The sequence below is a fragment of the Phyllobates terribilis genome, unplaced genomic scaffold, assembly GCF_046119375.1.
Source record: "Phyllobates terribilis strain yellow unplaced genomic scaffold, ASM4611937v1 Scaffold_5__5_contigs__length_657084704, whole genome shotgun sequence".
Lineage (NCBI taxonomy): Eukaryota > Metazoa > Chordata > Amphibia > Anura > Dendrobatidae > Phyllobates > Phyllobates terribilis.
Window position 1 is genome coordinate 472,253,005 of NW_027362765.1, and position 25,126 is coordinate 472,278,130.

Here is a 25,126-nt window from a genome sequence, read left to right on the forward strand (position 1 = left end):
GTACCTGAACCCCATAGAAATCAGTGGTGACCAGAATTTGTTGTGAAAAATCTTTTTCCCAAACTACCAAACTGTAAATCAGACTTCTAGGAAAAGTTGGTGTTCGGAGTTCAGCACTGGACACTGTCTGGTACAAATCCTGAACTTTACAACTCTGGTTCGCTCATCTCTAGTCAGGAAGTGAAAGCAAATGGTACATTACCTGAGATTGCCAGCAGCATTTTCCTCCGAGCACCAAATGTCGTTATGCCAAGCTCCTTTAAATCCTGGTCGGTCAGTGTGAGGAATGTCTGTAGATCAATCTAAGAGCAAAAATAAGGGAGTTAGAATCATGATCAGTGATACAGTTCAGAAACCATATTGTACCTCTTCTGTACCAGCGTTACATACTGTACATGAATGTGGGCAGTTAAAGGGAATTATTTCTATACAAGTTGTTGGCATAAAAAGCCCTGCAAAAACGAGGGGCCATGTCCTCAAATCGTGGAGATTGTTGCATTTTCATGAGTCTCCGATTAGCCAAAACAATTGAGAAAAACCAGAACAGATTTGAGGCTACGAAGCTTTCAGATAATGAAAACAATGACATTTCGTGAAGTTCTTCCTTTAGGTATGCATGCAGATGATTATATAGCTGCACCAGACACACCCAGTAAAGCCGTACTGCAGCCAGGAAAATCATTTCTTCCCTGGTTAACACTGTAAATTCACATCCAACAAAGGTTTGAATGCAAGAAACATGTCATTTTCAAGTGAACAGAACCAGATTTCTACTTGGAAAGACCTACAATATTTGGTCAAATCAAGTCTATTATGTTTAAGACGGGGGAGTTATGAAGACTGCTGTTTCCAAACCAAATAGTTCTTAAAAAAATAATCTGATTGATCTGCCCAAAATATTTCTCAAGCTTAATTCATGTAGAACTCTTGTACAAGCCCAGGTAATACTCCTACCAAGGAGCAGAGACAGAGCACCAAGGAACAAATGTACGTTTTCTAATCTAGCAATTTAAGGGTAAATATCACAACTCTACCCTGCTAATCACTGACTAAGGTTTGGCTTCGGCTAATTATGCGTTCTGAAACTAGGGTCAAACCTCTAACCAATAAAAATAAAAAAGTCTTTAACCCCTTCACCCCCAGGCCATTTTCAGTTTTCCTCCCCTTTTTTGCATATTTCCGTCAATATGGACGTATCAAGGCTTGTTTTTTTCCGGACAAGTTGTACTTTTGAATGGCACCATTGATTTTACCACATTGTTTACTGGAAAACGGGAAATAAATTCCAAGTGCGGTGAAATTGCAAAAAAGTGCAATTTTATAGTTTTTTTTTTTATTTTTCTTATTTACCATGTTCAACTTTATGGTAAAACTGACCTGGCCATACAATTCCCCAGGTCAGTGTGAGTATGCAGATACAAAACATGTATAGCTTTTTTATTCAAGTGGTGAAATAAATATTCTGAAATTCGCATGAAAAGTGTTTGCGTTTGTTGTTAATTTCTGAGATCCGTACCATTTCTTCCACTGAATTTTTGGGATCTGGGGCTGTGTGGGGGGCTTATTTTTTTGTACCGCCCTGAGCAGACATGGTTATTGATTTTGTTTTTGATCGCTGCAACAATGCAATAAGAGGCTCCCATAAAAAAAAAAAACAGAAAAAAACACATAATAGTGTTTTAAATTTCTATACCGTTTACAGATCTAGTTAATTTTATAATTTGATAGATCAAACAATTCTGAACGCAGCGATACCAAATATGTGTTTTTTTTTTTTTACATTTTTTTATTATTTTCAAATGGGGCAAAAAGGGGGGGGGGCTGATTTGAACTTGTGCTTTTTTTCAGATTTTATTTTTTTCCACTTCAATAGTCCCCTTAGGAGACTTGAAGCTGTTATCGCCTGTGCTATACATACCAGAAATCACGATGTAGGAACGTCGGCCACGAGCCGGCGTTCACAGGAGTATCGTAAGCACAGGCATGGGGGTCTTCTGCAGGCCCCCAGCTGTCATGACAACCCATCTGCAGCATCCGAACATGTGACAGGGAGGGATTAATAACGAGTTTCAGGCCGGCGCATATTAAATTCCCCTGTGAATCTGACCGCTCCCTTCTACCCGCAGCTGTTTAAAGCACATGTCAGCCAAATAAATAAGCTGTCAAGGAAAGACGCGGGCTCAGCGTCAGAGCCTGCATCAAAGTAATGGACATGTGACACGTGACGTAAATATATGTCATACGACGTGAAGGGGTTAAAGATCTAGGGGGGAGTAATTATTTGAAAGTGGACAAAAAGATATTTAACAATAATATATTATCTTGAATATGTGTTGGTAAACAGCAAAAATTCCAAAACTTGTGTCACTGCCAAATATTTCTGGCCCTAACTGTACATGGCAATGATTATGAAAAAAAACACAGCTACCTTTGTTTCGAAGATGAAAGGAGTTTTGCTTTATGAGTGTATCTTGCATTTTAGAGTTAAATGGAAAGGCCATTACAGAGATGCCAAATTAACGTCTAAATAATTCCTGATTTAGCTACGACAAGAGAAGTATAGATTTTCATAATATTACGACTTCCACTGAGGTCATAAAAAAATGAAAAAAACATTCATATCCAGATCATGTATTGCCAGAAACAGGCCAAATGTTCCAGTGTCTCTACATAAACATTTCACAGAAGGTTACAGTGATTGGAGAAAGTATTCATGATGGCAACGAGAGAAGACACCAATACTCATGAAGAACGCAATCACTACACAAAACGACCCTGGGATCTGATGGAAGAGGTCACCTCGCAGCTTGTGGCAGATCTGTAAGCATGCCCACCTCTTGTTGCTGGAAGATGTCGGTATATTTCCCCAGTCCAAGCTTGCTGAACAGTTCAGGGAGGTCGGAGCCTTTGAATGAGCTATTCAGATTACATCCATTGCTTCCAGTTAGAGAGGAGATGCAGTCCATGTAATTGCTGCTGCTCAGATAGTGTTCTGCTGTGAAATATGGGGAAGGAAGAGTGAGGTTAACACAGGTTCATGGAACATCTAGTATCTAAAGGATTGAGGATACATAGAACACAGCAATATAGCTAACAATTTATCCACCTTGAGTATTTACATGCAGGCAGTGAAACCCAGCAGTCACCAGAAGGCTTCGATTAAAGCATGTCAAAAGCAGCAACTACTCCCAGACTTCCACTAACCCAAAACATCCATCAGAACGCATGCCCTGAGCCTTTTCTATGGTTCCAACTGTAGCGTGAATAATAATAATTTTTATTTATATAGCGCCAACATACTCCGCAGCACTTTACATTTAAGCGGGGACATGTACAGACAATAAATTCAATACAAGGTGAGACAGTTTAAACAGTTACATTAGGAGTGAGGTCCCTGCTGGCAAACTTACAGTCTACAAGGAAATGGGGGAACACAATAGGTGGAAAGTTCTTGTTATTTCAGGTCTAGCAATTATAATAAATAGGTATTTTCATATAAAGCTGCATGGTCCTGTCATCAGTCAGTATGCTTAAGTGCAATAATCAAGTATCGAGTGCAGTTATGTGCATTGAGGGTGTGGAGACAGATGAATAGTAAGGTGTAGATTCTGAATAATATTTAGAGGAAGGGAACGGAGGAAAGTTAGTTTACCGAGTAGTTGAGGTGGTAGGCTTGTTTAACGAGATGGGTTTTTAAAGCGTGCTTGAAGACGTGGGGGCTAGGGATCAGTCAGGGGTAGAGCATTTCAGAGAACTGGCACAGCAAGAGAAGTCTTGGAGACGGAGGTGCGAGTTTCGGATTATGGGGGATGTTAGTATTAGGTCATTTGTAGAACAGAGGGCACGTGTGGGGCCATAGGCAGAGATGAGAGAGGAGATATAAGGAGGTGCAGAACTGTGGAGAGCTTTGTGGGTGAGAGCGATGAGTTTATATTGGACCCTGTTGCGAATGGGTAACCAGTGTAATGACTGGCACAAGATGGAGGCATCGGTGAAGCGGCTGGACAGAAATACGACCCTGACTGCCGCATTCAGGATGAATTGGAGAGGAGAAACTTTGGTAAGATGGAGACCGATCAGGAGAGAGTTGCAGTAGTCCAGACGAGAGTGAATAAGAGCGACAGTCAGAGTTTTAGCAGTTTCAAAAGTGAGAAAAGGTCGGATTCTGGAGATGTTTTTAAGATGCAGGTGACAAGAGCGAGTGAGCGATCGGATATAGGGAGTAAAGGAAAGTTTAGTGTCGAATATGACCCCAAGGTCCTGTGCCAAGATAATCTTATAAATGTGCCCCTGCTGTGTACTATGTAATACTGTGTCTGACCATGCAGGAACATGGTCTGATCATACCGCAGCACCTGGGCAGGTGGGGGGGGGAAGCAAAAGTGGATACAGACAGGACAGCATGACATCACAAATGTTTCGTTTTGTAAGATAAAATATTTCCATCCCTGTTTTTAGGCAATGTTTTACCTCAAACAGCTGTGACGCCATGCTGTAATGTCTGTATACTCTCTTTTGCATCCTAACCTGGTTGGGAGCTGTGGTATGAGGAGTCCATGTTGCTGCACGGTCAGAGGCACTGTAAGATTCTCTCGGGACAGGAACATTTTTTTTAAATTTTTTTAAATGCATCCAATTGTGGAAATTATTATTCCAAGATCTATCGATAAAAATTAAGTTTGTTCATGGTAAAACCCTTTAAAGCAGTATATGGAAGTGTTTTGAAGAATAGTTATTTAGATGCTGCATAGCACGATTAATGAGATTTTCTCATCCTTATTCTTCAGAAGCACGTGGCTACCCCGGCCTCCCAGCTTCATGCTTCCAGGAGGTGCAATCCAGCTCAATTGACAGCGGACCAAGCTGTGCGCTCTCCGATGTTGCACACAAAGGCAGCTTCATCTCTGCAACACTGGAGGTGCATTTTCAAAGACTGCCTGTTCTGAAGCTGGACCCGACGAACTTCAGAGCAGCGGTTAAAAACTATTGGAAAGCGCTTGTAAGCACTTGTGCTTTTTAGTCTAGGAAATTGGCCACTGCTGGAAAATAAGCAGGAAAACAATAGAATTTTAAAATATCTCCATTCTTGAGAACAATTATTTTTTAAAAGCAAATTTAAAAAATCTAGTTATTACAAGCACTTTGCAATTTGAACCATTATTAGACTAAAATTTAATTGAGCACTGGATAATAACAGTATTCCGTATATAGCAGGGGCAGATACCATTGGTGCAACCTGCGCAGCTGCACAGCGTCCCAAGAGATAAGAGGCCCACAACACCCCCTAAAGCTGTTAATGGTTAATCATGATGAACTCCAGGACTGCAAAGGGCCCATGTACTGTTCTTGCACATGGACCTCTTCTGTCCACTACTCGTCTACAGTATGTATGCCACAAATAATAGGCAGAACTAAGATAAAAAGGTAGGTTATGTCCACCCAGAATGAAAAAAATAGACTATTGTGGATTTTATCTCAAATTTCACCCTATGCATTACAAAGGGATATTTTCTGCCACTTGTGGATGAGATTTGTTAAAATTATATAAAAACTTTGCTGCAACACATTTTCAATCCAAATGTTTTGGATGGAAAACATGCAGCAATTTAATCTAAAGCTTTAAGCTATATTTATTTAAAAAAAATGTAAAATAGTTGATTCTTCATAATTCTATTAAAACATTAAATTATTTCAGTGTACCACCGGCTCCAGCTAAGGTTTGACACCATACAAGAAACGGCCAAAGTGTGACTTCCAGCGATACTTCCCTCGTCCCCATTGCCCAGGGCGGTGATGTTACCCCCCTCTATTCTAACTTCCTTTTCCTGTGCTAGCGGCCAGCACCCACACAGCCATGTAACACTGTATAATTGCCATTTTCTGGACTTCAGAACACACTAATTATAAAAATACTTTTGTAGACACATTAAACATTTCCCATTGCGGTGGATTAGACAAATATATGACATTTTCCATAAAAAAAACAGGATATCCAAGAGTTAAAATGCTACCAAAAAAAAAATTAGTAACTAGCAAATTACAATGGTGTTTAATATTTTACAAAGCCTAAGCACCCCCCAAAATAATCAAACCCCTACACATGCTCACTGCAGATCGAATGGATCAGATCTGCAGTTCGTGACACATGCTTACCGGATTTATTCTGCTTCCTTTTGGGGCTTCCAATTGATGTTGAGTAGTCGTTATGAGATGAGTCGATCCCGTTCCGGTCCCTCCAGTTATCAGAGTCACTACCATTTCCTAGTTGTTCCCGACTGTTTGACCGTGAGAGCGACATTGAAGGTGCCTTAAAACACAAAAAAAAACCTCCGCATGAATTTCACATACAGCATACACATTCATATACAAGGATAACAGCACCTTTAACGTGAGCTAGCGGCCCCGTTATGATCCCATAAATTTATAATCATGCTATCTAAACGAACCTGACATGAGCTCAAACTTTGGATATAGAGCGTTGTGTATTCTTCCTACATTCGGATCATAGGATTCGTTTTGGGAAGATTTTATAATTTTAGATAACTGTTCTATTGTTCACAACTTCGATCTTGAGATGCACAGTTCCAAGCTGTAAAAAGTGTTTAGCGGATTAAGGATCGTGCATATTATGTCAACTCAATCCAGGAGCTATAACACGCTCCCATTTTTCAGTGCAAGTAGCTATACGTGGCCTTGTTTGTGCGATGTTCATTTAATAGACGCAGCTTTGAGGTGCCTAAAAATTGAAAATGTTGATTGATTTCTTTTTTCAGGTGGTTGTAATGGAAAACAACAATTACACCATTGGTTTTTATTTTTTTTCCCCAACACCATAGTCTGAGCTAAAAAAACCCATAAACTTAAAGTTAGTCTATGAGACCAAACTGACAATATAAGTCCATTAAAACCCAACCTATCCAATCCTTCTCCAATATGTATTAGTTCATTACAGTTGGGAGGTTCCCATATACATGACTTAATAGGAATGAGACGTCAGAAAATCACTGTTTTAAATAGGATTTTGTGTTAAAAAAACCCCCCAAATTTTGCAATTTTTTCCCATAATCTTCATTTAAAAAAAAACAACTCAGTTTTCACACACTGCCTACTGAGATTAAGACTCATACTTCCTGTCCTTTCAAGGAGAGTTTACAGCTGCTTCCTTGTCGTAAGAGGCAACACCTCTATACACAGCTGAGTTTATCACAATAGCTGGTGTCACATTTGACCCGACCCCTTTTTTCATACTGATCTTCGATCCTATCTTTTGTATTGAAGCATCTAAAGAGTGTGTACACTCTATAGCTGCTAATGTACAAGTGTTTCCTGAAACAGGAAGTAGGAGTCAAACCCCCCCCGCCCCCAGTGGCCAGTGTGAACATTGCAAGATTACTAATCTGTATTTGTAATACATTTTGTGTTGGGAGAAAATACATTGGCAAGATTTATAGACAAAATACATTTACTACAAACACTTGATCTAAATTATAGGTCATTTTCTGACGACACATTCCCTTTAAAAAATTGCCGCATTACACCAAATTATAGCTTAAAACAGCAAATGTTGGATTTACTAGTTAAAATTGAAAAAAGGTTGTTAAATTGCCTTGCTAACATCTTCCCTACTTAATATCAAATATAAAATAAGTGCACTTGACTCTAATATCTGACCTATTCCAAATTACGTGCCAAAAATAAGAATTACAGAAATATCTCCTGGCTACCAAGGTTGATCTATGAACATATGGAAGCAAGAGGAACTTTATTACAGCTTGGATATTTGCATGACTTAGATTTTCCATGCACACCATAGTAGAAACTACATCCACTCATGGAACATTTACAAAGTCATCATTGAAGCCAAGACTGTAAAAAGAGAGTCTGGCAGAAAGACACAACAAGTGCTAAACCCTGAGATACCTCGTATGTCGTACTCATGGTCGGCTTGTATGACACATGGTTCGCTCGTCTCAATTCTTTAATGGTTTCTGCTGGCATAGATTTGGAGAAGCCCAGGCCGCTCCAGGTGTTTGTTGGCGTTCTCACTTCCGTTACCACTGGTTTCTTCAACATTGCTAAGGTGATGAGGGAAAGGTATAAGGCATCAATTCCCAACAGAACGGAAATATGTAGCTGCATCCATTACAAGGATATTCATTTACAGTGTAACCAGTTGATTACAAGGCATATTTTTGCTTTTTAATGCACATGTGGTTTGAAGAGCTTTAAAAATGTTAGATTTTTCAAATAATTTTTACTTTTTTTGTGCAATAATGCTATTTTTTACCTAAAGACAAGACAACTTTTTTCTATAATAATCATCAGGGACAACAGTCCAATATACTTTGGACACATGTTCTTTTTTGTGAGGGGCAGGGGTTAGAAACAACTGGGACTGGCAGTTGCTTTTTTCCTCCTCTTTTTATTACCAATATTGTCAGATACATGGCAAATTTAGCCTCTTGCCTCCAGTGCACAGCTGATCTGGGTCTACCAAGACTCAAAGGACCAGGTGATCTGGTAGTATTTTGGGTGGTCTACAAGTAGTTCTATTTCATGACTTATCTAAAGAGAAAGGCCAACAGCTCCATTCTGTAGTCCACCAATCAAATCGAAGCAAGATTAAATCCTTTTAACTAGTATAATTTCGGATATGTCGGCAAGTTTTTGCTAAGAAATCTGAGAGCAACATTATGTAGGAGCTGAGAGCCTGATTCCAGCTGCGTGTCACTTACTGGGCTGTGTGGTGCTGTTTAAATAAAATCAGGGTTTATCAGCAGGAGATTATAACTACCTGTCTGCCTCCTAGTCAACTGCTTAGTATAACCACGCCCCCAACACCGATTAGCAGCTGTCAAAAGACAATGAACACAAAGCAGCCAATCAGTGGTGTGGGCAGGGTTATACAGGGCTCAGTATTGTGAGCACTGCTAGATCCGAGAGAGAAAACAGGGATTGTATTTAAACGACAGCACACATCTAGCAAGTGACATCACTGGAATCAGGCTCTCTGCCCCAACAGTGTACTAAACAACCTACAATCAAGACCGGGCTGTTCTTATACAGGAAAAAAACTGGGTGCAATCCTCTACTTGCCTTAGACATTGTATAGCACTCCTAGAGTATGGACGTTATTTGGTTGACGTATGTTCGTAGTATTTGACCACTGTAAGATGTAATTTTACTTAAGCATTGTGTAGGAGCAAGAACTGTAATTTTTTGCAGTGTAGGGTGGAAAAAAACTGTATGAAGAATGTTATTTGGGCAACATACTGTATAGTCCCAAGCAAACAGCATAGTATTCCATTATGTACAGTACACCACAGGGAATGGCATCAACGGAAAGTAGTATACGGGATATCATCTAACAAGGTCAGCCCTGTTCCTCAGTAATGGAATATGGGTACTGTATATGAAGGCATCCCTATGCATTATGGATGTACATGCACCATCTCTTACTCAGTCATATTTTAACCAAAGCAGAAAAAACTGAATGTCACATACCTTTTGTTGCTAACAATTTCTTTTGTTCGTAGTCATAGGCCTATAGACAGGGGCACATAAAATAGATTACAAAAGAAACCAGGAATGCCATGGCCCTTCAGCCTAATGACGAACACTAGTCCCTTAATAAATGTATATACAAGGGGGTATTTTATCAAACAAATCCTTTATAGAAGGAGACCCCCCTATCTCGTTTTTAAAGCTCCTATGCCCTATGATGACACATGGACAGGGGTGGTCTTCATTAGAGAAGGATAATTCGTAGGTAAAATATTAAGGCTCATGTTGCAGCAAGGCTGAAGATACAGATGAGCGAGGTAGAATTATGTAAAATATGGTGGTTACCCCGGTGTATGCAATTGTGCACATAATGTGCTTTATAATTCATTGTACAAAAATCAATATACAGGATTGCTGTAAAATGCTACTGGAAACATAATGCACTTCAAAGCTTCATTAAAAATAGCTGTACGATAAATGACAAGAATTGCTATTATTCAACTTAAAGAAAAAGGTCTTCCTTCTGAGCTGACTTCTATTACTAGTTTAAATTAGTACAATAGATCAAGAAAAATGTTCTTAAGCACTTCTGTAATGGACTGGTATTGATCTTAACCTCATCTGATGCATTTAACACATGTGATACAAATGTGATTTGGAATAATTAAAGGGGTTCTCCATGCACAACATATTGAAGTACAGTATATTCTCTCTAAATAAAATAGGTCATCAATATTAGACTGGTGGGGGTCCAACACCCGGGGCACCCCCACTGATCAGCTGTTAATTGCATTGGCAGTCTGCAGAGGTAAACTCCTTGAAATGAGCTGCAACACCATTCAACATATAGCAGCAAATACTGCATGACAGCTCCTATCCTGCCCTCACAGTACCCAACAGCAGCTGCTACACATAGGATGGAGCTGCAAAGCATTTACCTATGGTAACCGCCACAGGAGATTAGTTGAGGTGCAGATGACTGCTACCCCACACATCAATCCCTTTAAATTACCCTCGTTTAGGGACAAAAAAGGAAACTAAACAGCCAAGAAGATCCACACTAACTAAATATTATTTAAACAGGATTTTTTTTCAGAGATAGTTTTCACAGCAACTTAAAACCCTTATGTTTTTATGGCTTTTTAAAGGATTTTTTTTTTTTATATATATATAATTCTGTCATTTTCCATTAAATTTAAATTTAGCCCCAAATGTTATATTTTCACAAGGATAAAAGGTGAAAATTGACCCCCAAAAATGTATCCCATAAAATTATGTGGGGTAAGACTACCATTTGGGTACAAGGCAGGGTTCGGCTGGGAAGGAGTGACGATTGACTTCCTAAATGCAAAAATGGCTGGAATCTAAAGCGGACGCCATGTCGCGTTTGGAGAGCCCCTGATGTGCCTAAACAGTGAAAAACCCCTGGAGATGCTTTGGAGTCTGTTTGGAGTCTGCTCCGGTGGTCTCCATATTTTTAGGCGTGCACAGATCTGCGGTCGCCAACACTTGAGCGCTAAAAAGATGCCTAAAATGATGGGACACTGCTGGACCAGAGACCAGTCCAAAGTGACTTGGTCGGCCTCATAAGTGAGTGGTTCCGTCTGGAGTTTTGTCTGAATCGCGTTTTTGAGGAATCTACACAGAAACCCCAATGTAAGCACTCACTGGAGAGCACAGGATAAATGTGAGCAGAGCTTTATTCAGATTTTTGGGAGGCAGAATGAACAAAGACAGCAGTACAAGAATAGTCCTTATTTTTAATTTTGCGCAGATCATCGTGTGGTATAAGTGATCAGGTGGTTTTATTCTTCTGATCAGTGGGATTACAGAGATACCAGATGTGTTTTTTTTAGGTTTTGCTACCACCATACAGTGAAAATGCTTTTTTCTATAAAAGATATTCCGTCGCCATATTCTGAGAGCTGTAACTTTTATTTTTTGGCGTACAGAGCTGTATGAGGGCTTATTGTTTGGGGGTTGAATTGCAGATTTTTTGGGGGCAAATTTTTGATCACTTTTTGAGATTTTAATAAGAAACAAAATGAAAAAAAACAAAACAGCAATTCAGTTATTTTTATTTTTTGCGCCCTTCACTGTGCTGTAAAAGTGATATGACAGATTTGTTGGTCGGGTCGGTAAGATTACAGCGATACCATATGTATATTTTTTTAGGCTTTGCTATTTTTACATACTATATACAATATTTTACAAAAATGATTTTGTTTTTGAATTATATTTGGAGAGCTGTAACTTTATTTTTTTGCCAAATGAGCCATATTAGGGCTTGTTTTGTGCAGGACGGTTAGGCATTTTTGTTTCTACAAATTTTTTGACTGCTTTTTATTCACTTTGATGAAAGCAAAATTTTTGGCATGTATTTTTATTTTTTATGGCGTACGGCATATGAAATAAATAACATGCCAGTTTTATAGAGTGGGTCGTTCTGGTACAGGGTGATACCAATTATGCATACTGTGTTTATTTGTGTTCTATCACAAACGCTGCGTTTTGTGTAGCGTAAAGGATTTTAGTGAGGTGTGCACTTTTTTTGTGTTTTTTTTATATATATTTTATTTCACTTTTTTTTTTTTTTTTTTTTTTTTTTTTTTACTTTTTCAGCAAGTCCAACTGTGACACTTGTGTACTGAAGTGCATGAGTCTATCAGTGTCTCACCGATAGCCTGTGAGACCCAGCTTATAGCTGGATCTCACATGCCCCCGTACCCAGAGGTCATCACATGACCTCAGGGTACCATAGTAACCATCGAGACCCATGGTTCTCATCGCGTGGGTCCGATGGTTATTAAGGGGGTCTTGAGACCCCCTTGTAACCACTTCAATACCACTGTCACGATTGACAGCAGTATTTAAGGGGTTAATTGGACCCAATCGGCTTTAAAACCAGCCAGGGCTGATACCCACTGGAAAGTCGGCCGTGGGGCGGCGCTATACCATTATTCCTCAGCACTGTTAAAAAGCAGATCTGAGAAATAAGTACCCCTAACGACCGCCGTTAAAAGGCTAAGGGGTTAAGTCGATTTTTAAGGTGTTCTTTAATTACTCTTAAAGAAAAAAAAAAACAAAAACATTCCATTATTTCAATAAAATCTGAATAAGAAAATTTAAGCCATCATACTTGCCAGGAGAATATAAAAGTAATGAGAGATGACTGTCTAAGACCACCCCTTCTATATGTGCCATCATCGCATGTGATAGACAAGAGCAGCAAACAGTGTCAATTTGACACTCACTTCAATTTAGTCAGCTTGTTATTTTCGGAGGAAAGTGGGACTTCGGTACATATTACAAGCATACATGCTATAGCAGGGGTCTCCAACTCGGCTGGGTATATGGGCCGCACATGGAAAGAAAACGGAACTTGGGGAGGCAGCATACTTTGCAGGACAAAGTGACATTTTTTAGCGATACCATTTCCCACCCCCACCCCCCATTCACCTTTTGAACTTTTTTTTTTTTTTTTTTTTTTTTTTTACAATTTTGGTTCCCCCAATTAATTACATACAGCAATATGGTTTCACAATTAGCATCGACTTGTAGTAACGTCCCCCATCCTGGTGCCCGACTTGTAGTAACGTCCCCCATCCTGGTGCCCGACTTGTAGTAACGTCCCCCATCCTGGTGCCCGACTTGTAGTAACGTCCCCCATCCTGGTGCCCGACTTGTAGTAACGTCCCCCATCCTGGTGCCCGACTTGTAGTAACGTCCCCCATCCTGGTGCCCGACTTGTAGTAACGTCCCCCATCCTGGTGCCCGACTTGTAGTAGCGTCCCCCATCCTGGTGCCCGACTTGTAGTAGCGTCCCCCATCCTGGTGCCCGACTTGTAGTAGCGTCCCCCATCCTGGTGCCCGACTTGTAGTAACGTCCCCCATCCTGGTGCCCGACTTGTAGTAACGTCCCCCATCCTGGTGCCCGACTTGTAGTAACGTCCCCCATCCTGGTGCCCGACTTGTAGTAACGTCCCCCATCCTGGTCCCCGACTTGTAGTAACGTCCCCCATCCTGGTCCCCCCCCCTTCTTGTACTAACATCCCCCATCCTGGTCCCCTTCTTGTACTAACATCCCCCATCGCATAGTAACGACCCATCCTGGTCGTCCTCTTGTAGTAATGCCCCATCAGGATACTCTTCTTGTAGTTCATGGACACACATTCAACTGAAATAAAGCGCTGCCGTCGGCAGACCTTTGAACTGGGCTGCGATAGTCAAGGGGTCTATGGCGCCTGTGGGCCTCATGAAGCAGCCTTGGGGGGCGAGCATTTGAGACCTCTGTGCTATAGGATGGCGAGTAGTTAAAGGGAACTCTGCAGCTTTCTCAGGCACCCACCTCACCAACCACCACGAATTTATTGCCATCTTTAAACACGTCCTAACAAACTCCTTTAGTGTTTTATTGATTAATGCATATACCCAAAAAAATGTTTTATAACTGGGCTTCTAATGTGCTAATTAATGGGTAACTAGCCGTGGGGGTGTTTTTTTCCCCCTCACACTGTGGGCGTAAGTAAAATGATTTGAAAAAGTGATCTCACCCCCACCTATTTGCAAATTTCTGCCTTCTAGACAATGTACAGCAAGCCAGGTGTACGCACATTAATTTCATCGGCTCACTGCACATACCCAAGGAGGCAGCGGTGACGTAGGACACAGCCAGCCGAGAGATTTGCAGAGCCAGTTGTAATGGTTGGCTGAGTCCTAAGTCATCGTTGCCTCCCAATGCAGTGCTCTGATGAATGCACTGGCTTACATATGCATTGTCAAGAAGGTGGAGAATTGCAACAAGCCGGCGATGATACTGCTCTTGCAAATCATGTCACTCCTGAGTGATGACATGATTAGTTGGATGATTAGTCTGGGGAAAAGAACACTCTACGAGTAGTCATCCACTAATTAGTTTTTGACATATGCAGTAATCAATAAGGCTATGAAGGTGCTTGTTAGAAATTATATAATGGTAGCAAATGCCTGGTGGTGCCTTAGGGGACCTGGAGAAGCCAGTAGGTTCCTTTTATGGAGTGTCAGCACAAAACGACTGTCCAAACCAGCCACAGAGCTCAGCTCACCCATGGCTTTGCCCAACAGTTTAGTGCACCTTACCACCTACTTTATTTCCATCCATCTCTGTTCTCCTGTAAAGCTAGAGCTGTCAATGTAGGAAGACTGGCAAAGATAAACGGGAAAAAAGTAGTAAGGTGCTCCTTATGGGGGCATCAGGAAACCTGTTTGAAAAGTAATTTTGTGCTGCCAGACTTAATTTAAAGAACCACTCCAGCAGTCTTTTCTTATTGCAGAGCTGAAGTGGTGCTTTATAAGTCCCCTGCCGTCTCCTTCATTCTTTTCCAGTGTCGCTCCGTTCTGTCCCCTGTGAAAAGTGACCTGCCGGAGAAGGGGACTTATATTTAAAGCACCACTTTAGCACTGAAAAAAAAACAAAAAACGCTGGAGTGGTGCTTTAAAACATGATATTCATGTATTCTGTCTGTAATATACCAGACCTGTAGCCATAAGTTTCATAGCACAGCTAAAAAGGGTTTTACTTACTAGAATGGTACGATGTGAAAAAGGTCTTAAAACTAATAGGAACTTTTTGTTTTCCTTTCCAACTGCTTGCTTTATGTACAGCAAAGGACAGACAGCAGGGGCCATAACATGCCATAACGCACAATAATAACCTTGGACCAGGAAATTGATTAGCACAACATAAGAATGGTTTTAATTTTAAATCAGCCCCATATGCCATTGTCTGTCTTTGCATGAAGAAACTCACTACGTTTTGATGACCTTACAGAAGCTCAGCCTGTACTGCAATGATTACCTGCATATTAGTGTATGGTGACTGGGAAGTAAGTCGTACCCTTTCTGAGTTCTGCTGGGCGGCTCGCTCGGCTGCTCGTTCACTGCCAGGGGCCTTCTTGTCGGTGACCGGACCCTCAGGAGAGCTCATCTCTGAATCAGACAGTAACCGTTCTGTACTACTAGAACAAAGGAAAAACATAGTGGCAAACATGCTTGATGAACACACGAGCCACGTCTCACACAACCCAAACTAGAACTTACTGCAAGCGAGAGTTCTTGGTGCCTTGCAATAATTCCACCGTCTGCCTCTTCGCACAGGGGACTTTAGCAGACGTCAGCATTTGTTTCAGTTCATTTGTATTTGCTGAATGAGATGGACTCCTTGGCATTCCCACTTCCACAAATGCATCATTACAGCCTGAAAAGCAATGGAAAAAGAATGGGTGAATTTTAAGAAAATGTTATCTACCCTTTTTCAATCATGCAGATCTAGCTATTGACAGGCCACATCACCCATATTTCAAGACACAAGAAGTTTTGACCATTTAATCATGATGCCACCTAAAAAAAGATAAAACATTCTGTTCTTGGGGAAAAAGTTCCAGAAACTAATTTTTAAAGAGAATTAAAATATTAAAAACATGATGAACAGAAGAGAAACACTAAAAGGAAACTGCATAGTCTTTGAGCCCACCTTCTGAATCAGACTTTGGACTTGTTTGGTCAGGGGGGCTTCGGTTGCTTGACTGTCTTGATGATTCAGGTAGGTGTGAGTTCATCACCTTGTCTCCTAGAGATGACGCAGATAATGTGCCGTATTTCATGCTTGATGACTGCAATATTACATTAGAAAAATATATGTGTTCATTAGCAAACACTAAATGCAAAAAAATAAAAAATAAATTTGTGCAATAAGGACATCTTACTTTTGCAGCAGAACAAGGGACAAAAATTTATATTTAAAAAAAAAAAAAGTTTTAAATCACTTTTTTCTGTTCCAAAATAAAAAAATTTGAAAATGTAAAAAAATCAATTAGTTTGGCATCTTTGTGTATGTAAAATTCCAACCAAAACTAGTTAAACAGCAAAAAGAAAAATACATACAAAAACATTTTTCGGTCACCGCTCTTCCCCCAAAATGAAAGCAATAAAAGGCATTCAAAACTTCATATCTCAAAAGAGTATCAATAACTACAGCTCCGTGTACAGAAAATAAGCCATCAATACGGGTTTTCATTTTTTACATTTCACCTGGAATTTAGCCCCATTGGTCAGTATATTATATTGTAAAATGTATGCCGCCATTCCAAACTACAACAACTTGCCTTGCATAAAACTAGCAAGATCAGGTAAGGCTTTTGAAAGGAAAAAGGGGAAAAAAATGAACAAAGAAAATAAAAAATAAAAAAATTGCCAGGTCTTGAAACAGACGCCAACTTGATGATCAGTTTATCCTACAACCACCAGAGATCAGTTGAAACTATATTTGTCTATACATTTCCTACAAGAGCTTCCTTGCCCGACCATTTTATGTGCTGGGTCTGTTAATCGCTTTAGATAGATCGTGGTTCCGTAATTTTTTTTTCATGTAGCAGAATTCTCTGTTTAGCTGTAATTATTTTTTCATTTTTTTTTGCGCCAGCTTGTACGGATTTATTTCCATACTATAAACCGAAGCCGCAGTGTAAAGTATGAGCAGAAAACAGCACAGGCAGCTTCGACCTATGAAAACACCAAAGGCAAGCCTCTCACTTCTGTAAAAACATAGGCGGTCAATCCAGTAGAGGGGACAGATATGTGCAAAACACATAGTTGGAAAGATGAACTGATCCATTCAGCACCAAAGTGCACCAAGCGACTGTCCTTCGATTTCACAGCCATTTTGTACAATGCAGTGTAACTGCAGTCACTGATCATATGATGTGACTTATCAGAATAAAATAAGAATCCTTCGCACTTTCCATATAGTTTAGAATTACAACTGGACTTTCTTTGCTACAAAGCAAGGGCCATTATTTCATAGTGTGTACTTACTTTCACATGACCATTTAATGCTGATGCCACTTTCTTGCAATCAGGGTGCAATCCATTCATGTGGACATCAACGGGGGTCAGTCCGGGTGGTGGGGATGGGGTATTTTGTCCATAGTTGGGCACCCCAGATAGAAGAAAGCTAGTCAACGTGGCTTGTGCAGCTGATGGTACCATCATGTGTGGTATAGCAGAAAACCCTTTAGAAGAAAAAAATGACAACAAACAAGTATTATCATCACATGATATTTAAGTGAACACAATCCTTAGATCCTTAGTACACAGTCCACCTAAACGGACAATATAGATTAAGCACATGGCCATGTAGGGAAAATGGCGAGTATAACAAATAAAATCACACACTTTGCCTTCTAATCGCTGCCTCCTTTCTGCAGAAACTGAACTTTAAGAAGTTTCATCAAATGTACAAGTGTGCTCAGTGCACCCTAGGTGTGGCCAAAGAGTGCACCGTTCCACCCCACCTCCCTCACTGGTAACTGACAGCACTGGATTGCCTGAGCTTTTTTTTCTACATACAGTGCTCTCTTCAGGTAAGCAAACACCATCAGCTGTGTGATGAGAGAACATGCAAAACCAATGGGTTGAATGGTGCACCGAACCTCTTGGCCACATTTAGGGTGCACCAAGCAACCGAATTAGTATATCTGATTAAACTTTAGATTCTGCAGAACAGAGGCAGCAATTAAAACACTAAGGCTACGTTCACACATTGCGTTTTTTTTTTTTTTTCTGCAGCAAAACCTGATCTCTTGTCAGGTGGTTTGTTCAGGATTTTTCTTGCTGCGTTTTTTTCACTGTCCTTTTGTCACTTAATGCATGTACATAAAGTTCAGTGAAAAAACCTCATTCTATTTCAGCAGGTTTTGGCACAAAAAAAGGCTGAAAAAAACTGACATGTGTTTTTTGTGCGTTTTTTCACCACTCATTTTCAATGGGTGAAAAACGCAGAAAATAAACACTGAAGTGACATGCTCTAACCTGCAAAAAAACATGCAAAGCACAAAATCCTGATCAAAAACTAAAAAGGTGTGCATGAGATATCTGGAATCTCAGACTTTGCTGGTACTGTAAAACTGCAGAAAATTTGCATTTTTCAGCATTTTTTATGCAATGTGTGAACATGGCCTAAAGGTGCAATTTTTATAGGGGCTATATCTCCTACATGGCTGTGTGCTTCCCTTATATTGTGAAATTGGGATGACAAACTCCCTTTAATGAGCGGTTCCCATAAACCTGGCCTGTTTCTAGCATGACTAAGATATACCTAGCAGTGTTCTCTATTTAAAGGAAAATCATTCCAACAGCAGCAAAATATTTCCATATATCCTTTTAAAAACTAAAAAGAAAGGAAAAAAAATAAGGGCCACCTTATATGGTTGACTGGTATAGCTGTAAACATGGCAAGGGGCGGCAGCCATGGGAAAGATGCTCATCTCTTATGCCCCGACACGTTACATGAAAATGGGGGTCCTGGCTGGGTGTGTTGAAAGCCAGGCAGACCATATGTAACCAATGTTGCTGGTTGGCCAGGACCAGATGTTTGACAGTTCAAGGAGGGAAACCACCAGTTCAAAATATACCTTTTACTGAACATTAACTTGGGGAGGCTTATATACAGTAGATAGCGGGTACAAATATTCTCAAACGTTTCCTTCATAATGCGTAACATTTTCCTCACACAAATTCAATCCCTTTCTCCTCTCTCTTTACTTGTCCTCAGTCTTCATTATTCCTCACTACTTCACAACAAGCTAGCTCGATACTACAGTTCAGCTAGCAAAAGTCCTTTACTCAACCTGCGGGTTCCGAGTCGTCTTTCCCCTCTGGGGAACTACGTTGCCATCTTCCACCAATGCTCTGGAACCCCCCCTCACCCAGGGCACACTCTTCGTGTCACATACTTCATCCTGTCTAGGCCCATTACCTTTAGGAGTTATAAACTCTGGGCCACACTACTAGACGTCTTCTCCCGGAACTAGTCTCCTGTGTCTCAATCACTTTTACTTATTTCTGCTCCAGATCATGCTCTCTTTTTTTATCGGTTTCCTCTCACTAATAGGGACACCCATGAAATGCGGCACTGCTCACACCAGACCTTAGGATTGTTCTCTATGCACTCCCCTTTCTGACATGAACAGTCTTGCCCCTTCGGTTTATCGCCTCCCACTCTGGGTTAATCCCAAACATTAACTCTTGCTTTCCCTACTGTCATGCAACAAACATTAACATCATAAACATGTCAATTCGCATTACACAACCCAACAGTTGTTCTTCAAGGGGGAACATTGGCAGTATGTCCAACTCTTTACATAGCAATGACTTTACTATACGGACATTACAAAAAAAAATGTAGTAGGGAGAATTTCAATATGGAAATAGACAGACATTTTTTACCTAATTGTAGTATCCCCGTTACCTTTAAATTATTTATGGGGCAAAAAAAAAAAAAAACTTGACAGCCAAATAGAAACATATAGCAACTAAGCCTTATTCCAACATGAAAAGCCTATTCTTTTTCAGACCATTTCCACTTGTTTTTACAGTAACAAATTCCAAACTATTTTGGCAATTCTAGGTAATTTTCCATTCTTAAAGACAATGTTGGTAAGAAGAAATTTCCAGGACAGATTAGAACTGCAACCGGTAATTATGTTTAATGCCACAGAGACAGATCATAATGGAAAATATATAACTTAAGGAATTTATCAGAAGTAACAAAAAACAGGTCAAACATTCTACACGGATTAATCTGCAATGTATTTTGGTTAGGATTTGTGGGCTAAGTTAAGAGAACTTAAAAAGAAAATTTTTAACTTTGCATGATATAATTTTACAATTTTGCTGGCAATAATGTTCTTTTTTTTTTAAGGTTTTAGATTTCAACGAGTCAGTAAACTAGTGTAAAAAGGACATTTCATGCGAATTCAGTCAAACTTTCAATGCTGCTCGCAGTGATCATATAGGATTGACGACTAGAATTAACTAAAATTGGCATTAGGATGTTTTAAAAATATCTTTATCCCGACTTATTTTTAGTGTGGTGGGGGATGGTGTTTAAAATGAAATATTGCTTAAATGTTAACTTCTTGTAAAATTATAAAATCATCAAAAATACAAGAAAGACTGTGCAATGAATTCATAATTAGATGCTACATACACCACTGCACTATATTAGGCTTTCTAAATGCCAAATTAAACAACTTTAACAGTCTTTATTAAATTCCTATCTCGTTGCTACAGCAGAGAGTGGGTAAACCTTTTACCTAGCTAACGGGATCTGCAAAATCTGATGTAGATCCATCAGCACTTTATTTCTAGCTCTGGTGACATTCTCCCTCTCTTTTCTCAGTGTTAGAGATAGCAGCAGGGAGGGGGTTATACCCAGCAGATCAGAGGAGAGGAACAAAGCATCCAAGGACAATAGCTCACTCAGGTTTTCGAAAAAAAAAGACAAGATCCTTCACTAGCTGTAGAAAAGGGAAATCATTCCAGGAATGAAGCTGTACTGATACACTAGAGCTAGAAGAGACCTCAAAATCTGAAACTAGACACGGGTTACTAATTGTATATCCAGAGATCTGAAAAATCATGGCAGAATGAAGGGAGCTTTAGTTAAAGTTCAAGTAAGCAAAAAACTAATACAAGTTAAAAAAAAAAATAAAATATATGGGAAAAAAGATTTTAATTATAGAAGGCAAAAGGTAACAATTTTTAGGCTCATCCTCCTTCCATGATCTACTTGAAGTCATTCTTAACCTATGACTGAAATACCCATGTCATAAGGAAAAATAAGAAGTTTAAGAACAAATACAGCTTAATTGTTTGCATCAATCACATCAAAATTTCGAACTAAAAAAGTTAGCCAGTATTTCTGCAATAAAGATCAGTTGTACACCTAGTAAAACTGAAAATGCAGAACTTAGCAGTGCTTCCGTCACCTGCAGCGCTGGTAGTGTTCGCTAGTGACGTTGCCCACAGCGTTGGACTTGGTGCAGCGGAACTGGGGCTGTGTAGAGGACTGACAGAACTGTTAAGGGCATTCAGCAGAGTATTTTGGGCTGTAGAGGAGTTAATCGATAGAGCATTGGGACCCAGGAGACCTGTAGAAGATGTAAAATGAGCAATATTAGAAAAGTAAAAAAAAAACCATTATATTTCCTCTGTGTATTTAGAAATCTCATTGAGGTCTAAAGTTTTTAGTGTAATGTGGAAATATTTAATCATTAATTAATCTGATATTAAATAGGTTCTCTGGGACTGTATAAAGTTTGTTGAAGAAGCACAGTATGTTCTCAAACCTCCCTAGAAAGAGAGCATTCTGTTAGTCAGCGCTATAAGCTTTTAATATTGCAAACATTAACTTGCCTCTTATTGCATAGTATAAAACTAGTAAAGTTTACATATAATGTAACAATATCTATGTAAATGGCTCTGTTATAAAAACCTCACATAGCATGATCCACACCAACAATTAAATATAGTGTCGAAAAATATGGAACAAAAAGGTCCGCTTTCACTCACCTAATCCAGTAAGTCCCAAACCTGCTGTCAGTATATCCAGTCCATGATAAGGCATTGGGCAAGATAATGGAGACTGGCTTGTAATGGCAACTCCACTGCTGTCAAGTCCAAGAAGGCACTTTCGGGCTTCGTACATATTTAAGGCATTTCTTTCCACGCTTTTTACAATCACTGACTGAAAGAGAAATGTAAACATAATTACATTGAGATTGGTAAAAAACAAGAAAACGTCATCCATCTTTGTTCATAACGATTTTTTGACCGTATAGAGAGTCTACATGAATATAGTCCAATTCACCACAACTATATAATATTTAACATACATTTCTTCAACTTTATTAATTTCCATAAGATACATTAACTATACCAGAAAAGTTTAGAGTGCCAAATGATACCAGACTAGAAACTACAGCCAACTCTTGATTATATGAAGAATTATTTCCCAGACAAGAGTTGTACTGCTGCGAAAGATGATGGCCAGGCTTAGAACACCTTGATAAACTAAACAAATGGCAGAGATCCCAGACCAGTAATGGAGATGAAGGCTGAACATACAAAAAACAGGTGAAAAAATAATGACTTGGAGGAATTTATTCCTTGAAACTTACTTTACTTGGCTGCTTAGGCTTTGGTTTTATGCTGATGAACACATCTAACTGCTCCATGAGTTGTGTTATGTACTGTGGCTCTACCTCAATCTCTTCTTTCATGTCAAACATTAGAACTAGTGGGAGACATCCCTATGAAAGCAAGAAAACCGAATATTATAATATAACTATTTTATACACATTGTAAAGTATAATTATATAAGATTAATGTACAATGAACTGCATCTGAGTAGTTGACTACTACTGATCTCAACAAGACCTACTGATTGGACTTGGCCTCAAGTCTTTACTTCAAGGTTGCGCGTATAAGCAGATGTTGGACATGTAATCTCCCCACGATAATCACAGCCTTAAAAGATGCCTACCATGAGATATTGTCTGGCCAAGCAGACTGACTCGATCGTGCCTTGGAGGTAGACTGTGGACTTCTTCAGAGGGTTATTGGGATCTGGGAAGTGGATCTGAGCACCGGTTCGTTGCATGATGTGCTTGATATTGCCACCGTTTCGGCCCATCATAAAGAGGTGATGTTGTGCAGCTATATCCAATTGTGTGCTGACAGGTATAGCATTGGCAAGGCTACCAGCAAGATGCTCCAACAAAAGTGCAGTACCTTCCTATCAAAGAAAATCAAAAAGATGTCAACCTACCATATAAAATAGATTGACCATAATCCGCTCATGTCCAGAAACAGGCCAGTGACTATTCAAGTTTGGCAACATCCACTGAGGGAAAATTGCCGGTGACGTGCGGATCCAGTGGTTCTTCCCTAAAACTATGCGATTAATATCATCTAAAACTTACCAAATATAATCCCACTGAGAAAAATGTGTGTGCATATATTTACAGGCAGAAAGGTTTACATCTTGGAGCTTTTAGCAATAAGATGCGCCACTTAAACATGTCATGGAGTTCAAATATCACTTCTAGAATTCCATACAACATACCAAGAGATTTCTATGTATTTGTAAAAATGAGAGCTTCAACATCTGTTACATCTTTAGATGATTACAGAATGTGAGCCCATGTTAAAGCCCACTGTAAACTATACAGTTTACATAGTATCTGTTTTTACATAGCACAAAGAACATAACTGCTGCATGTATTTATTGGATGAGAAGGCATTAGAGCATTTGTATTACTATCTTAGCAAGAAAACCGTGTTCATAATCCAATGTGAAAATTTGCCGAAGACCTCCCAGTATTTCTGATGGAAGCGGAATTTGAACAGTAGGGGGATAAGTGACAGAATTGGTATATGGGATATATGTCTGCATCTGGAATGTATACAAGGTGCACGGCTAACCTGGAAACAAATGCGAGTAATGTCGAATTGCCTCATTGCAAGATACAGGTAAACTACAAAACAGGAGAGACACTTTGCCCTGATTATCGTGCTTTTTGTGCCTTTTTATGGGATAAAAGGCATTTCAAGGCATTTTTAGGTTTGTGCCAAATTCATTACGGCTGTTGTGATATTTTTACACTTTTTCAGTCCTTACTTTTTAGGTTTGCACAACAATATGGGCCTTATCCAGATTTTTTTGACTTATTCTTTGAGACTTTCCAAAGTGTTGCAAAATTTCTATGCCATTTTATTCCAGTAGTGTAAAGTCTGCCCAATTGTTTATGCTTCGATGAAAACTACATGCAGCCTTTGACACAAACAAAAGAGCATCATTTTGATGATGGTGTCATATCTGCCAGCACAAAAAAAAAGACCAGATCTAAAAAAATAAAAAAAATAATAATTGTAAAATCTGCAAAATAATGAATCAGGGACTTTGTGTTATCAAACCTATTGTACATATGGGGACAGATCATTAGTGATTTATTAAAGTCGCTTTGTCTTGTAGCATTGAATGCAGTTTTTGTGAATAAGAAGCAAACTTAAGTTTCTAAAATGAAGCAAATTACACTGGAAAAGTAGAAAAACCATTATGATGAATCTGGAACCATGGACTTTTGCAACAGGTTATGTGGTGTGCATTTAAAAAAAAAAAAAAAAAAAAAAAAAAAAACTCACTATAATATGGAGGCCAAATAGTTTGGGACAACTGTTTCAAGCAGAATTGTGAATGCAGCTCTGGTTACTAAGGACTAGTATGCATAAGATTATCCATTACATTGATTTTTATCTGTCCTCCTATGAAGTACCTAGCAGGATAGATAGAAATCAATGTAATGCCTATGAAGTAAAATAAGGAGTGTGACATGGACACAACCTTACAGTTCTGTTATGTCCCTTACTCTAGAGTCCCTTTACATCCGTCCATCTCACTACACCCCATTATGAACTTTATTTAACTTGTTTAAACCAACAGTGTCACTGGAAAGGAAATCCACCAGATGCGGCTGCGCTGAATCAGCACATTAACATGATTGAGCATTTTGAACCTTCTGAATGCCAGGAGATTCATTTCATTAATGTTCTGATGCCATGTGCAGGGTTTAAGCATTGGAGTAGGCGCACACATCAGTATATGACACTGAAATGAACTCCGCCGATGGTTTACGCAAATTCTTTTTTCAGGATGATCCGTTTCGCAGCTGGAATAACAAGCGTGATTGCAGAATGAACCTGGCTGCTCACAGAGGGGCCTGATTCATGGAAAAGCCGTGGG

The 25,126-nt window shown here is 39.5% G+C and overlaps 1 protein-coding gene across 7 annotated transcripts in view; it reads right to left on the reverse strand.

Moving 5' to 3' along the window:
- The window catches only part of BICC1 (BicC family RNA binding protein 1), a 304,780-nt gene that overhangs the window by 4,047 nt on the left and 275,607 nt on the right, over window positions 1–25,126 (reverse strand). For 3 of the 7 annotated variants that reach the window (XM_073685482.1, XM_073685481.1, XM_073685475.1), the window contains 13 exons: window positions 22,868–23,119; window positions 22,503–22,634; window positions 21,895–22,069; window positions 21,312–21,473; window positions 17,356–17,552; window positions 16,016–16,154; window positions 15,583–15,739; window positions 15,341–15,500; window positions 9,505–9,544; window positions 7,921–8,075; window positions 6,154–6,307; window positions 2,835–2,995; window positions 203–302 (listed from right to left, as the gene is read on the reverse strand). In XM_073685482.1, coding sequence (XP_073541583.1) covers window positions 203–302; window positions 2,835–2,995; window positions 6,154–6,307; window positions 7,921–8,075; window positions 9,505–9,544; window positions 15,341–15,500; window positions 15,583–15,739; window positions 16,016–16,154; window positions 17,356–17,552; window positions 21,312–21,473; window positions 21,895–22,069; window positions 22,503–22,634; window positions 22,868–23,119 — 1,984 coding nt within the window. The remainder of the gene's footprint in view (window positions 1–202; window positions 303–2,834; window positions 2,996–6,153; window positions 6,308–7,920; window positions 8,076–9,504; window positions 9,545–15,340; window positions 15,501–15,582; window positions 15,740–16,015; window positions 16,155–17,355; window positions 17,553–21,311; window positions 21,474–21,894; window positions 22,070–22,502; window positions 22,635–22,867; window positions 23,120–25,126) is intronic. The other 4 variants (XM_073685480.1, XM_073685476.1, XM_073685479.1 and 1 more) reach the window with 4 other exon arrangements.